At 42.1% G+C, this 16,778-nt stretch overlaps 1 protein-coding gene across 10 annotated transcripts in view; it reads right to left on the reverse strand.

The window, feature by feature from the left end:
- The window catches only part of AGAP1 (ArfGAP with GTPase domain, ankyrin repeat and PH domain 1), a 346,938-nt gene that overhangs the window by 23,703 nt on the left and 306,457 nt on the right, over nt 1-16,778 (reverse strand). For all 10 annotated transcript variants that reach the window (XM_071747095.1, XM_071747094.1, XM_071747093.1 and 7 more), the window contains one exon: nt 15,474-15,696. In XM_071747095.1, coding sequence (XP_071603196.1) covers nt 15,474-15,696 — 223 coding nt within the window. The remainder of the gene's footprint in view (nt 1-15,473; nt 15,697-16,778) is intronic.

Here is a 16,778-nt window from a genome sequence, read left to right on the forward strand (position 1 = left end):
TGTAAACCCAGAAGTCCTAATCTGCTTTGTCAATCTTTTTTTTGACTGATTTCAGAGCCCACCACCTGAGAAGTCCGAGCCTAAGAAGACCTTTCAAAGTACATTAATAGACAGCACTATTATTGATTGCTGTCAAAGAAAACAGGCACATTCAAATTTACAAGCTATCCTGGCCACATACACACTCCTAAGCTGTCTATTAAATACTGCTTGACAAATTGTTCTCATGATTAACTGGACACTAAACCAGTTTCCCTGCAGAAAAGCCAGGCACTGCATCCCTGTTTGCTCCTCAGAAACACACAGTCCTGGCCCTGCTGGGTGAGATGCAGCTCTGGAGCATGATTCACATTTCTATACATAAGAAGCTCTGTCTGTTTAGCCTAAGTTATTTGTCTCAAATCTGAATAATAATAAAAACAGCTTTTAAAAATTACTTCATTACTCTTGGGATGTTGATGCGATTTTTTGCTTTATCCTGAAAGCCTTCCCCTATGTGGCAGTATGGCAGTGAGCTGGCTTGTTGCACCTCAGCTGTTAAAATTACAAACCAAACCTCTCTCTCTCAGGATGTCACAAGCACTTGGCTCTTAATTCAAGTATCACATTTGATGTTGGTCATTTTTTGAAGGGTATTTACTTGCACTACTGAAACATCCTTTCTGAAGCTTACAGTATAATTTACAATGTGATGTCATGTTCTCCTCTCTTTTATTCCACCTCAACACATATCCAATGAGCTGTCTGGCTCCACTAAAATGCAAATGTGACAACACCACCAGCTAAAACATTGGATCTGGACATATATTAATTTCTCAAGTTAGAGCTTTATCAGAAGAGTCACTTTCTGGACACTGTCATCTGTCATTTCATTTTGAGCATCCTGACACACATTCTGCACATTCCTATGTCTCATCTATCCCTCCATGCCACCCTTCCAAACATCCCAAGACTCCCTGTAAACCACACTACGTCCTTAAAAAGAATTCAAGATGTTGGGGAGTTATTTGAAACAGAACTGCCATCAGTCATCCCAAATGGATCCTGTGCATTCCCAAAGGCCATTCAGCAGCAGAGGTTATCCAGACTCCAAAATGTGTTTCCCAAAGGCAAAGCTATGTGCCAGGTACTTGTTGTACTGGGCCTGGGGCTGACCTGCCTGGGCAAGTGGCTTCACAAAGACTGAGTTTTAAAAGGACATGAGCTAGAGAGAAATTCCACAAAGCAATTAAATGTTCCCCTTCCCCAATTTCAAATTCTCTACTGGCTTTAATTAACTTGCCCTAGAGCAATAAGCCAAGCAATAAGGTGAACTCTTAAAAGTATAAAGCAAGTTGTCTCTGCACGGCTCCTATCTTGCTCACATTGGAAGCCATGGGATACTCTCTTTACCTCTCCTCTCTGTTTTTATTAGCATGGTTCTTTAACATGTAAACTCAGCAGTATTTTACAATCTGGCTCTGTGTAGAAAACCCTGTGTCTGTCTGCAAAATGATAGTGCCAGTGGATTTCTATTGAAATAAGAAAGTGAACAAGAAAAGATCCAACCAATTTATAATTGAACAGAGGACTAGAAGGAGGGACTGGCTATTATTTCCAGAAGTGACCTGATAAGATGAATGACTTCACTATGTGTCTGAAAGGGGCCCAGTGCTTAGCTAGTCCATGGGCAACTCTTCTGACCATCACAACACATTAGCATACTGCAGATCATGATCTGCATCTCTCCAGTAAGGAAACCTGGCTTCTTTTATACTGAGATCACCAGGCAGCCCTACTGAAGGCAGCAACGTTCAACCTTTCCAGGCTCACAAATACCTGAGGATTTAAACAGCAAGGAAAACCAATGTGCTGTGCCACACACCTCCAACTCATGCATGGCCAGAGGGTTGGAAGCTTCCCATACTTACTGAGGCACAGCAGTCAATCCTTGTCTTCCCCCAGGGGCTGCCAGCCAAGGCAGACACTGATCTAACCAAAATACTTTCCCACTTGGTGATGGTGTCCACAGCAGCCAGGTGAAACCTATCCAACCAACACCTACTGCCTACTCAAAATTGCAATATTTTAAATGCATTAAAACTTCCTGGAAGTCCAAACAAGTAACTTTAATTTCCATAGCTGCTTTTTTTCTCCCATCATTTTTTACCTTTACTCAAGAGGTCAATCCAAGCAGTGTCAGGTATCGATGCCTGGGCTAAGCTGAGGGATCTGCACAAGTGGCCAAGGCAGATCTGGGTCTGGTAAGGCTCAGACAGCAGCACACACATGTAATTAGCAAAGGATCAGAAACTACAAAAATTTGTTTCTTGATACAAGAAAGCTAAAAAGTCAACTTCTGGATGAAGTTGAACTCGCAAGATGAAGATACACTTCAGTTTTAGTACATAGTGACACAATCCTTCTTTCCACTAGCAGAGGGGTTAGGTTAACTGAAGTAGTGATTTAATTGTGCATGCACCTTGGTTTTCCAAGTCTGGCTGGTGCTGTAGAGAAACAAAAATATAACAAAAATATCGCTTAGAAATTCTGACCTGGTTGAAACCAGGAAAATTTAAATCTTTTTGGAAAAAAAGAAAAGTTAGCTGGGAGATTTCTAGGCCATGACATAATCAGCTGTTCAGCATGAAGACTTTTTGAAGCATATCCCACCTGTACCTTTTGAGGCTTACCAATTATTGAGATGGCTTCTCCTCACTCCTGTCCGTCTCTGCAGACTGGCACAAAAAATGCTTCAGCAACGGGACTTTGCACTGTCTGCACAATCTAGTTAATAGGCACAGTAAGGCATTTCATTTCACTCCTAATTCCTACCCTCGAAAGGCTCTGATTCGTCACCTGCCTTCACCTCAAACACATTTTATCCTGCTATTTGATTACTTTAAAGCTGGAGTGATGGGGCTCTTGTTTCTTGCAGTCACTCTTCTCTTTCAGGGGTTCTCTGCCGCCTCCCCCCAGCACCCGCACATCTGAAAATCCAGCAGCAAGCGCATCGCCTCGGACAAATGGATCATGTTTGAGAGCTGTAGGGAAACTGTATTTGGACTGACGTGTATATCAAGTTTCAGTCCAGTCAAAAGCCAGCACCATCTTTTCACTGCTGCCCTTTTCATTTAGTTATCTTACTGAAGTCTTATCTCCCCAGTCCCTTGCCATAGGCTACCAGCTTCCTGCAGAGCCAGAAACAAAGCTCAGTCTTAAACAAAGGAAAAAAAGGGAAAAAAATCACAAAAGAGAGAAAGTTGGTCACAGTTACTGTTAGGGAGCCCTGCAGGTTCTGTAGCCACGACCAAAGCAAAGGCATGCTGCTGCTTCTGTGCCTAGTGTCACCGGCCAGCAAAGCCACCAGTAGCACGGCAAGGCACAGTTTTTTTGTTTTTTTTTTTTTTTTTTTTAAAGTACTGCTAAGCATCACCCCTGGCTGTAGGCATGCTCTTCTCTCCACTATCTTACAAGCTCAAAGTGCTTTGCCATCCAATCTCTGAAGGCTGAAATGGTCCAAAACAATGTAGGGGAAAGAAGGAACACAACTACCACCAACACCCCCAGTGACAGCTACCAAAAGCTTGTTCCCTGTGCATCAACTTTCCATAACTTCCCATCAGTGTTAAACCCAGAAAAGGAAACCTGAGGACCACTCTCCCGTGCCCTCACCTAACCAGCCACAGCCTGTCCTTATATCCAGCCACAACTGATTTATGTCACATTTAACATCAGAAAAACTGTGTAGAAACATTAAAAATTATTTATTTATTAAAGCTTCAGCAGCACAAACGAGTGAACAACTGGCTTTCAAGTAACTGCTCCTGTGCCATGGATAGCAACCAATCTGAATTATGTTTAAACAGCTCCACGTTTAGTGATACCTGACACGCAGGGAGACAGCCATGATCTTGGGGCAGGAGAAATGGAAAGAATAGGTTAAACACCAAGTACTCAGAAAAGCTTCAAATAAAATGTTTTACATAACACTGCTTTCTAACAAGACAGGTTATTTTTTAATACTCTGGATACTTCCCTTGCCAGCTAAGCAGCTCTGCTGAGCTCCTCAGCAGCAGCAAGTGCTTGACTTCCAGTGCCTTCTGAAGTCAAACGCATCTCATAGATGAGCCTTCAGATGTGACCCAAGGGACCTCATAATAGCTGATGCTTGGCATTTGGCATTTTTCTCCTCAATTGCTTTATTTAGGACCTTTTTTTATTACAAGTTTCAGCATTGCAAACATCTGTATTTGGATAGCAACACCAATGTTAAATGTTTTTCCTTTGGGATATAACTCATAAAATAGCTACTATTAAAGACAGTGAGGGCAAAGATCACTTTGGTCAGGCTGCCCAGTGCTTTACACAGCAAATTTGATTTTTCTGCTCCTTTTAGCTCACCAGATTTAAGATGAAACTCTGTATTTATTCCTCAGGTGTTGTGGAGTAGCAGGTATGTGCATGTACACATACATTGAAGGGTGTGGAACTTAATTTCAGTGTAAATGATAAAAATATGGTTTCAAGTGAGCCTACCTAATGTAAATTAGCCCTCACAAATGTTCTGTTGCAAAGTAAAGTCATCTGTGTGTCTTTGAACAAGAAGTTGCTACTAGAGTCACAGAAGTATCTGTTGTCCTCCCAATAAAAGCCATTTGACTAAAAACTATTTGACAGATCCTAAATCCTAACTACTGAAAATAAGGAGTATGTGAGCTGAATCAAGTTTGTGGTGGTGTTTGTTTTTTTTTTTTAATACTGATTTACACCATATTTGCTCCACCTCAGAGTTCTCACTACAAAGCTTCACTAGACTTTGCTCCTAACTCAGGTATTTCATCTTAACTAAAATAATCTCCGTAATGAACCTCTCACAATTAGTTTGGTTGCATCTTGAGTCCATGCAGCCAATTCCAAGCTTGGCAAGGCAGTGATTTTATATTTGAGTTTTTTTTTTTTTTTTTTTTAAAAATATCAGGAGAAAACACATTCTAGAGTCCATCTACTACCTATTTCCCAACTACTCACCACCAACCATACTTTGATCCAACGAGCAATAGCTGGGCACTGCTTTACCTCATGCCCAACCTGCTCTACCTTAACCATCATCCTGGTCTGGCCTCTGGACTGAAATATGACATTTGCCTATGACCTGTCCTCCTGCAAGTCTGCTACAATTCTGGGCTACAGGTAGATGGATGAGAGGCTACAGTCACGGAGGGATAGGGAATGGCAGTGTCACAAAGGTGCTGTTATCCATCTCTTATTACAGCTGAATTTGCTGTGGCACACGACTGATTCTCATGTCTCCTTTCTTTCCAAATGCTTCTAAAGGTATTGAGGTATTTTCTAGGGACAGACTAACTCACAACAATGAGCAGCTGACTCATTTTAGTGGTACTGGCCTTTGGCCATTAGCAGTACGTAAGCCATATTTCCCCTCATTTTATAAATACAATTCCCAATTTCTTCCCATTTGAAATTAATCTATCTGTTTCAATTAGCTCTTCTATTCCTCTGTTGTAGCTCTACAGCTAAACATTGGCCAAAGCAGTTTCTAACCAGCAATGGTTATCTCTCTGTTGGCAAGTTCCTTTTTGACCTTTTCAAGTAGCTTATGGCCAAGCTGCTGCAAAGACAGTTCAGCTTTCAAATCTGAGATGCTCTCTAGCTCTGATAGGTGCTTGGGAAAGAACTAATATAAAACAAGAAATAATCAGTCATTATCTGAAAAGAAAATTAGATTTGAAGATCCTACACTGCCTCAAGACCTTCAGGACAGGCACTCAACAGACTGGTTCTACAACTGGAGAACATAAAATCTTTTTTTCTGGCAGCTGGTTATTGACTTACCAATACTGTTTTTCTGGTCTCACTCATCACTGTTCACACAAATAGAAAGAAATCCTCCTTCTGGAGTCCTGAACTTGAACCCTATACTTTCCAAAGTGGAACAGCTCACCAACATCCTTTTTAGGGAATTTCAGCTCAACTGTGTCTGCCACACTGAAAAGCAGCAGTACACACAAAAGCTGAACCAAAAATGGTCAAGAACCTCAGAAGAATAAAGGTAACTTGAGTTGACTGTACCTCCAAAGCAAAACATTTCAGCTTCCATCATCCATCCTGCTGCAGAACCCTCAAGAGGCAAGGTGATCTCAAGCAGCTGTGATTTCTAATCTTAGTACACTCAAGGATGTCTTTCTTCAAGTCCTCCGGGTGACTTCAGAGTGGATTTCTAATTTTTTCATCAACACTGAAAAACCCACTTCCAAAACCAAAACATGAGTTTTTAGGGTGATTTCTACGGATGGCACTTTACAGAAGAAACCCACCAAATGTCACTGGACTTGTAAGAAAAAGGTCAAGAGCTGCTAAAATATGGACTGCTGAAGGCCCTCCCCTTCTTTTTTATTAAGTATTTGAAGCTTGAACATTGCCTCTGGGCCACTACTGTGATCTTAATTTTTGTATTGTCACCATACTCATAAAATCTGGGTTTGAGGAAGGATCTTAAGTATTATAGCTAAGAGGAATCTTAGCTAGCAGGTATCAAACCCAGGCTGAAACATACTGCTCTCCTCCCTCTTCAAAAACATTTTTCACAAGGTGGACAACAAATGGATGTCTGGATAGTCTAACATATGAGAGACATAAGAGAAAATGAGAAAAAACCAGAAGATTTATCTGGCTCTTCTCTCCAAAAAATCCAGACTCCAACAGCAACACTTGGGCAAACTCTCCAGAAGGATGAAAAGGACTTCACAGAATGGCTATGCTTGGAGAGGACCTGAAAGATCATCTAATTCCAGCCCACCCCTTCCAACCCCAAGGTTGCTCAAGGCCCCATCCAACCTGGCCTTGAACACTTCCAGAGAGGGAGCAGCCACAACTTCCTTGGGCAACCTGTTCCAGTGTCTCACCATCCTCTAATTAAAGAATTTCTTCTTAATGTCTAACCTGAATCTCCCCTCTGGAAGTTTTAAACCATTTCCCCTTGCCCTCTCACTACACACCTGCATAAAAATCCTCACTCCAGCTTTCCTGTAGGTCCCCTTCAGATATTGGAAAGTTGCTATAAGGTCACCTTGGAGCCTCCTTTTCTCCAGGCTGAACAACCCCAATTTCTTTAGCCTGGCTTCACAAGGGTGGTGCTCCAGCCCTCTTGAGCATTTTAGTGGCTTGGAAACACTCCAGGAGCTCTCTGTCCTTCTTATGCTGGGGACTCCAGACTTCCTATAAACCCAGTGTAACTGCAAATCTCTGTTGACCATGGGCCATATGGGACCATAACATACTCCACCAGAGCACCCACAGAGCACATGTATGTTCCATGTGAGGTATGAATGCAGAGAGCAATGTGTCAGATCCATATACATTTTCAGAAAACTTAACAAAAGTGGTACTTAAGCTATTTAGATTAAAAAAAAAAAAAAAAGGATTGTGGCTTTTAAAACTCTGCTTTTAACAAATGCTCTAAGGCACTGCAGGAAGAGACAGACCTGCTTCACCTTTGCAGGTTTCTCTCTCAGAGGCAATGAGGAGAATCACAATTCTAAGAACAGCTGCAAGGCAGGCTTCTGCTTACCAAGTGCTTGAGTTTTTATCAGACAGTTTTGCACAAAACAAATGTGCAACTGAACCAGGCAGTATTTTATTTCAAGCACTCATTTACTTGACGAAGGAGGAATTAGGGTATTTTTAGTTGTTTTGTTTTAATTTTTAATCACCACCCATGCCACTGGATAGGCACCTGAGTTTTACCCATCAGTTCCAGGATTCCAAGTTCTCCTGAGCAGCTATAAGGACAATAAAATATGTCATGCTACTACTAACTCATCTTTGGAGTATTGCACCTGAGCTTTGAAAGCTTCCAAATGGTCAAATCCAACCAGCTGCCACTCAAGCTGACATTTCATTTGCCTTGCTCAACTATTCTTATTAGATGTACTTCCTGAAAGCTACTGGTAAGTGACAAAAACCCAAAAACTTAAAACAATTACACTTACTTTAATCTGAAATCATGCAATCTAGCATGTCATAATCAGTTCACTTCTACAGCCACATGGGGAAAGGTTTTAGTTTACTGACAGCAATGAATCAGTCTTTTTATTTATGGCTGCATTTGAAAATGCAATACTCCTGTAACTAATAATTTATAAATTTTCCTCATTATCTTTATGAAATATCTGCTGTCCAAAACAGAGCTAATAGAACTCCAGCTCACTGAGAGATGTACTGTTCAGTGTAGTTCAGCCACCAGAAAGACCAGGAGTGAGTTACGACTCTTAGGGTGTGTTGGTGCTGTGGATTTTTTTTTTTCCCTTTTTTTTTTTCTTAATTCCTTCCCCAAATCTCTCCCATTCATCGGACTTGCTGAAATATCTTAAGTCAAACCTTCAGTCCCCCAGCAGCCGTTGGGTGGGCAGAAGCCCAGATGTCTAAACTTTATTGGCAGTAAATGTCATTCTTGCACACAGCCTGCATGCCTAGAAAACCCAAAGGCACATCTTGGGCTATCACATCCCATCACAGTCCCTGACGAGACGGGAAAACCGAAATGGAAAACGTCAACAAACTCCGGGCGCGGCGCGGAGCGGGGGATGCCCGCTGACAACCGTGCTGCAATGACAGAAAGGGACTCGGAGTTGCAATTAGTGGCACTGTCATTTTCGGGCGCTCCTGCCAATTAATTAAGCCTGTCAAATGGAAAAACAGCAGCATTCACATGATAATTTATATAGGGAGAGACTAGCCTGGCATAGCCGCTGCTGCGGCCAACAGAATTCCCTCCAAGCGCTTAAAAAAAAAAAAAAAAAAAAAAAAAAGAAAAAAAAAAGAAAAAAGGAATAAAATAAAAATATAAAGAAGTAGAAAGGGAGGGGGAGAGAAAGAAAGTTAAACTGTCCTTGTTATAACTGTTAACTCTGATCACTCAAGTAGAAGACGGGCTGATTAAAACTCCAAACGAGCCCCTAGCTCGCTTAAATCTCAGAGTCCGGAATGATAGAATCAGAGGAGTTTATTCATACCATTAAGCCCCAGAGAACTTAATTGAAAGAAGAGCATAGCCTGGACCTTGACAAGCGGGAGGTCACAGTAATTGCTGCCGGACATATTTAACATTAAGATAATCAGGCCATTAATTACCCTTTGGATCATTAAATCAGCCAGTTGCAAAATGAAATTTCTGCCTCTATTACTCACTTGAGAGACCACAGGGGTGGCTTTTAATTTATCAGTGAGCTTGAGATACAAAGGACCAGGCTTGGGGAGGAAGGAAAGGGGGAGGAAGGGGGGGGTTTGCTTCAGCAGAGGCAGGAATATCAATCCGCCATGCTTGGTGATCGTGGCAAATTAACTAGGTAAGATAACCTCAGCTTCTAAAGGCAGAAGCTGGGGGTATGTAAATAGATGAGGGCAGACAGGGAGATCAGAGCCTGCACACCACTTAGCAGGATAATAAAGGAAATCATCCTTGATTATCAGTGCTAATTTGGACACTGCCGGTAGCTTGTTATGCGTGTTCTGAGTAGCATTTAATTAATTCAATTGCTTGTTAATGAGGGAAGTGACATGTGGGGAGCAGATGCCACCCAACTGCAGATGGGTTCTGGTCAGCCCTTCACAAGAAAATCTTCCTTTTTTAATATATTTTTTTTTAAATTTATTTTTAAAAACACCCTTCCCCCACCCCTGAAACAGGAAAGGTGTCAAGCATGGAGGAGCATTCAAAAGGCACAAAACACTGACCTCATCAGGCCAAGAACTGCTAAGGAACCAGACCTGACAAATGCAGATAGAGAGGTACTGATGTTCCCTCAGGCCCCATTTGTAATGCTGCAGCATTATGCCAGGAATCGGAGCCCAACAGGACTGAACCAGCAGTTTGATGGCCAAAAGGAACGAGAAATGAGAGAGCTGAAGTGGAGCATCATTATCAGATTCAGGATATAATACTGGGATCTTAAATACTCAGTTTCCCTGGGCTTGCGTTTTACCTGTACTGTTTATAATGAAGGAATAATTATTTTTACAAAAAAAGGAGGCATAGTTTGATATTTTTCATAAAAGTCACTCCCCAGTTATCCTCCAGAAACAAGTGCATGCTCAGTATAGCAGACACCAGCCTTGAAACAGCAAGACAGGCTTCAGCTTTGGACTGTGAAAGTCTGCTAAATATAGTCGAGCTGCACAGTATTTTTTCTGACACCATTAGATTCAGTTCATTAGTGAGGGAGGGATCAAACTGGATCTTATGTCTTAAGGTGAAAGTCAATTTCTGACACTGATGGCTTCTAAATCCAGAGTTCTCAGCTTTAAGAACCTCTTTATTTTCTTACAACCTTTGCTAACAGGAATAAACAGGGTGACTGCTACGCAAACACATTACCTGAGCAAAAGTGCAGCAGATGCTCCAACCTCCAAGCTCCATTTAAAGAGCTGCTTGCTTGAGGCTGCCTTGGCAGAGATTAAGACTATGCCTGAGCTTCTACTAACTGTTCATCCCTCACTTAAAAGATATATTTTAATGGAGATGGAAATCCTTTCAATGTAGGAATATTGTCAAAAAGATGCTGAAATGGTGGAGCCCTTTACGGTTTGCACATAGCTAAAGTGAATATTCAGCACACTCTGACCAGGAGAACAAGAAACATGGCTGGGGTGGTGCCTGGATATTATGCTGCTCCCTCTCTACTTGGCCAGTAGCTTCCAGCTGATGGAGGTGGCCTTGTTGCTGGTGTATCCCAGCAAGACTGAGATGAGGCCCAGAGGAAGAGAATGAGGGCCAGGGAGCAGATAATCACCTTCTGGAGGCAAAGGGATGGTGAGATCTCACCTTAATTGGAAAAGGCCAGTATTTTAGGAAGCTGACAGTGGCAAGCAATCCTGTAAACCAGAAGCCACATGGGCAAGAACTTTCTCTACATGGTGTAGAGTGCAAAGCATGTGAGGCGTGTCCAGATAAAAGCCAAGTATCTGATAGGAGAGCTATGTATCAGTGCAAAATGCCCCGGTGAAACATGGCATAGACTCCCTAAGCTGGCTTTGCCACATCTTGGACATTTTTCCATGGAGAAGTTCTGTTCTTGCCCCACTGGGCTACTCCCATGTCACACCACTCCAAATCAATGCTCTAAGAGTGTGCTTAAACAGTATCAATAGCAATTAGAGGGGAAAATCCTGATCTCATCCCCAGACCCAGTTAATTGTTACAACATTGATTTACTCTAATTTGACTTCTCACTCCAAATTAAATCTGCATTACTGAAGGGAGAGGCCACTGGCAAACTCTCCCAGCTCGCTTTCTCCCTGAAAAGACAATAAATTTAATATTGAATACACCTGGAAAAAAACAAGGGCAGTTGTAGAAGGATCCATACTGAAAGATTCTCTTTCCTTTTCTCTGCCTTTTTTTTTTTTTTTTTATATTTCCTGCAAGTAATTAAAAGATGCTTTTCTTGACTAATGATCCCCCTGTTTAGAAATAGGAAGTCGATACTCCTTCACCAGCAGTCAGCTTCAATTTGTCACAGGGCTCCCGAAGTTTGAGCCGTGGTTCTCAGGGCTGCTGGTAATTGCTGGAACCAATTACCAGCTTTCCAAAGCTGACCTAATCAGGGACCCACGGCCACCACAGCCCAGAGACCAGCTGGTTCCCTTTCCCTTCCACATGCACGTAGTTGCCAAGGCCTGAGCTTTCTGTTGCTTCACCAACTCTCCACGCTCCCTGGGAGCTCTTGTTTATTTCTCTTTCCTCCCCATAATCACAGCAACACCCTCAGTCTCAGCTTTGCCTCACGCTGTCGTCTGCTTCCTTGGGGACCCAGCTGTTCACACAACCTGCACTGCTTTCCCCTTTGAGGCCAGAGGCCAGCCAAGGTGTTGCTTTTGATGCAGAGGCACGGAGTGACCTGGAGGTCTGCTTATTTTGTAAGCTGCCTCTCAGACTTGATGCAACCTGGCACAGACTGACAGCAGAGGACAGACCCGGGCAGTGTATCCTTCATGAATGCAACAGGATTCCTCCTGTCTTTTGCTGCCAACCTCTAAGGCTTTTGAGTTCCCACCCTCCAATCTGAGAGCTTTTCTGACCTTCAAAATAGACATCCAGGTTTATCTTTCCCTATGACTTTTTCACTGAATCTGAGTGGACTACAAGAGGATAGAGGGATAGCATATCTGACGAGGTTTAAATTTGCTAAGGTTTATTTTTGACCGTACAAAAATAAAGATGCAAGCTGTGCTCAAAGCCTCACATATCTGTTTTCATAAATATTGGTGACAATTTCCTCAAGTAAGACTCTTGAATCGTGCTGTGGCCTGGAGTAGCCATTTCGCAACCCCTCCAGCAAAACACTGGTCCTCCCTGAGTCTCCCCACCCTTCCCTCTACACAACAGGAACACATGGGATGCCAGTGGAGTGATCCAGAGATTGGTGCAAGCTTCTCCCTAGCTGAAGGGACTGCTTTTGAAGCCATGAAAAGACTTCCTTTTAGCCCAGGATGTGTGTACTCCTTGAGTCTGTCAGTCCAACAGATTCAGTATCTATGGAACACTCAATAATCCCTTTTTCCTTTGCCCCTGGAAAGCCTGTGGGTTTTCACGTCTGGTTTCACCTCCAATAAAAAGACACAATGTGAGATGGTGAAACCAATGTACGTCTGATCTCCTCTACATGTCTGTTAACAGAGGGTCCATAATTGTGCTGACAATTAGTGGCACTTTGTGGGGGGCACAGTGGAGACAGAAGAATTAAGAGACATGCCTGGCATAAAAAAAAAAACAGAAGAGAAGACTGTATTTATCTAAGGTCTTTTAATGATGCTTTGTGCTAAGCCTTTGAATCAGCTGGAGGAATGGAAGAAAAAATTGCCTGCTCTTGTGTTTCCAACACTTTGCAGGCACACTTGGAAGGTCTGAGCAAACGTGGAAAGCCACAGAGCAAGGGTTAATAAAAACATGTAGTGGAACTGAAAGTGAGAGTGCTATGTGGGACAGACATATTTTGTGGAGGTGACAAGGAAATGGAAATATGAACAAGTTCAGAAGAAACTTGGAGGAAACCATGGCAGTACCTCTCTCTCATCTGTTGGAGTTTTGGTGAGAAGAGAGCTCTCTAAAGCAGGAGCATGATGTGTATGAGAACCTATGCATATTGCTGCTCTTAGACATCAGCTGATACCAGAACCCATCAGGAACAGTGCCCCAACACCAGCTCTCAGCTCTCTTCTTCAGAAGATGTTTTGCTGAATGATTCTTCCTCCTTCCCTTGGACCTCCTCCATCCCTCCTCTCTAACTCCAAATTTCAGCTCCTCAGTCATCCTTCTGCTTGCTCTTTTTCTTGCCCCTTCCCTCAGTCCCTCAACAACAAAAACCAGGGGGGCTTGTTTAACCCCACCTCAGGTCCATCCTTAGAGTATTCCTCATACAAAACTCCAGACAGCAGTGAGAAAACGGATGCATAACTTAGAGCTGAAGAACTTGGACAGAAGGATTATGATCCTTGCAGAGATCAAAGTACAAAAGGAAGCATACACTTTCAAAAACCAGAACTTTCAGGTATTTATATGAAAAATATCACTTTGATCCCTGCTGCAAACAGCAGAAGAATTGGGAGTAGCAAAGCAAGATCACAATTGCTTTGTGGGAAAACTTCTGTAGAATCTTAAATTTCTTTTCTAACAACTCTTCCATCATGGAAGTGGACATCAGATGGAAATGCTTATTTATAAAATGAGTATTCAAACCTTTTTGTTAAAAAATGTTACGAGTCCAGGGAAAAAAGTGCAATTATGTCACTGATGGGTCTGTTTTCACCACAGTCACTGGTATTTTTGATTTTTCATTATAATATCTATTATGTGTATACGAAAATAAAATTGAAAAAACCCCAACTTAGTGTATGCCTTTTCTTTTTAAAATTTGTTAGAATTGAGGTGTGTCTCCAGCTCACCTCGGCAGTAAGAAGCAACATATATTTGCTAGGTAAAATACCAGGTCTCTGGATTAAAGCAATACTAATGACTGAAAGGCATAAATTTCAATTGGCCTGATGAAATGATTGTATTATCTGTCTAATAATACACACTTTTACAGCAGACATACAGTTTATGTATGAACAAAATCCCTCCCTAGGTCTCTCTGAACATTTCCATATGCATAGTCATTCATATAAGTAGCCTGATTAATGTACTGGCTTCATTCTCGAAGATGAACCAAAGGTGGCACCACAAATTCATTTTTCAGTGCTACCAAAATGATGCAATAAGAAACAGTTGACTTTATCACATACAACAGCACAGAACTACTCCTTTACTGCAGGAGGTGGCCCAGGTATATGCTCCCAGGCTATAATTTCACCTGATCTGGAACTGAAAAATGCAGCATCCAGAGATAAACATAAACAAAATCAGAATATAATTCCTTCTCATACAATTTCTCTTACACACAGGAGAGAATGTTGAGAACTAAACCTCAATTGTGCCATTTGCTGCCTGGGGACTGATCAGTGCTTGGGCTGCAGTCTGCCCCCCCCTGGAGCTCCCCCTGAGACAATTATAATGCACTCCAGAAGACATCCTCAGGAGCTTGCCCAGCTGTGCAAGGCAGCCAGGAAGGCATTTCTCCTGCTTGAACCCCCCTGCTGAAACACAGCCTGCCACATCATTCTGCTCCCCCCATGCCTATTCCTCAGTAGCATTTACATCTCAAATCTACTGACATAATTTATAAAACATCTTTGATGGTGGTCAGATAAATTAACCACATAAATTCTTTGGCTTTTGGTAAACAATGCATCACAGAAAGATTATTTTCACTGTGTTGAGCTATGACTGGTAGGAAAAATACTCTTCTCATAGGAAACACACCCCTGCTAACTTACAACTTCATATATATCACATAAAAAAAAGGAAGTGAGTCCACAGTGAGGAGGACTTTCAGTAATCATGATGAGAACTCAAAGACCTAATGGTCAGGTACAAATTCCTGGGTGAGCTTGAACTACTGAAGGCAGATTATTAATCACAAACTGACAGTCCAAGAGCCAGGAACTTTGTGGCAGAACAAAACAAAGAAACACATTACAGCATAATTTGGATTGAGGAAGAACCAGGCAGGAGGCTTCAATCTCCTGCTGTTTTGTTGGTCAGTCAATCGAACAAAAAAATTGTAGAGCTACTGAGGAAACCTTCACAAAAGTGAAAAAGTAACAGGGTCACTCAACTTTTGACACCTCCCTCCTTTGACACATGTTGTTCCTGGGCATGCAGTGAAGATATATATACACATAATGATTTTTACAAGGCTTACTGTGAGGCAACATTTTAAAAGTCTACGTTGTAAAATGTTCCAACACCCCAGCACCTCTGCCTGCAATGCCAACCTAAGGATTTATGTGCTTACAGCTCAGAGCTTTGTTCAGGTGCAGCATCACACACCGGCTACCCACTGCCTGCCGTGGTGAGATGGAGTAAGGAAGCCTACCTTGTGGATTCTGGTGAAGGTTTCATGTGGCCTTGGCTGCTCTCCTCCCAGACACTGTTTGCCAGCTCGTTCCCAATAGAAGACATCACCTTGATGAGCTCTATTGGCCAGTCATCCAGGTCAAGGGAGCGGACCCGGGAAAGGTGGGTGCCAAGGTTTCGGTGGATACCTGAGCATTCAATGCATATGAGGGCTCCCAGATTCAAGCTGGCCCAGTCAGGGTCTGTGGGAAAAGGGAAACAAGTAATTAGCACAATAAAACACAAATCACAACTTTCTAGTTGATGTCTGTAGCTAAAGATTTAGGCTCCAGGGGAAAAATGAAGGTGTCCTGTCCAAAAGCACAGTTAGGGGGTATTACAGAATTTGCCCTGGGGAGACAGAGAAGGAGCAAAAAACCAATGAAGGAGATGGGTGTCAGAAGATGCATCATTCAGCCTTCAGTCAAAAGAAAAATATGAATCAGACAGAAAGAAGAAACAAAAGAAATATAAATGCAGTGGCCGGCAGCTGTTGATGAAGTAGTGGAGAAAGCCCCTCCTTGGGAATTTAGAGCCACTTGTAGCCAATTACAAGGGAAAAAGCAGGAAAAAAAAAAAAACCCAGCTACTAGATACTATGTCTCTGTTGCTGTCTATATCAACTCCCCTAATAACAATCTGTATCATCACCTACATATTGCTTTTACTGACACACTGACACACTGAGGGGTAAGTTTTTATTTCTAAGAGTAGGGTGATAAATACTAGGATGAAAATGTGATGCTCTGCACAGTCCCAGTTTTAGTGTACAAGCCAGAAGCATTCCACTGACACACACAAATAACCCCACAAACGATAAGGTTTTGACAAGCCTGAAAAAAGCTGGGAAATTCCAAGTCATTTCCCAAGATGGTTCACTTTTGTGTTACTGCCCTGTGTTATTTAAATCTAGATTTGTATGAATCTGACTCTCTCCAACAAACATTCGTTTTAACAAATGCAATGAAAGATGCATGGGAGGAATTTTTGGTGGCTTTTTTTCTCCCTCCTGCTGTCAGATCTTTTCTTTGTGTCTTACCCTGGGCCTCCCAAAGAACTAGTGGGCTATCACACATGCCAAGAAGGAGAATGGTGATTAATTTAGAGGGCAGGCAGTTTTTATTCAAATCGAAAGAAAATGTAGAGCTGATAGAAAATGATTTTCCAGTGTCCCTTTCTATTTGGGGAAATTTCATCCAAACATTCATTTCTACTTAATGTAAACCAAAACTGGAAAGTTATTTTTGGAAATAAACCACGAATAAACTAGTAAACAAAACATTTC

This window comes from Heliangelus exortis, chromosome 6 (assembly GCF_036169615.1).
Source record: "Heliangelus exortis chromosome 6, bHelExo1.hap1, whole genome shotgun sequence".
NCBI lineage: Eukaryota > Metazoa > Chordata > Aves > Apodiformes > Trochilidae > Heliangelus > Heliangelus exortis.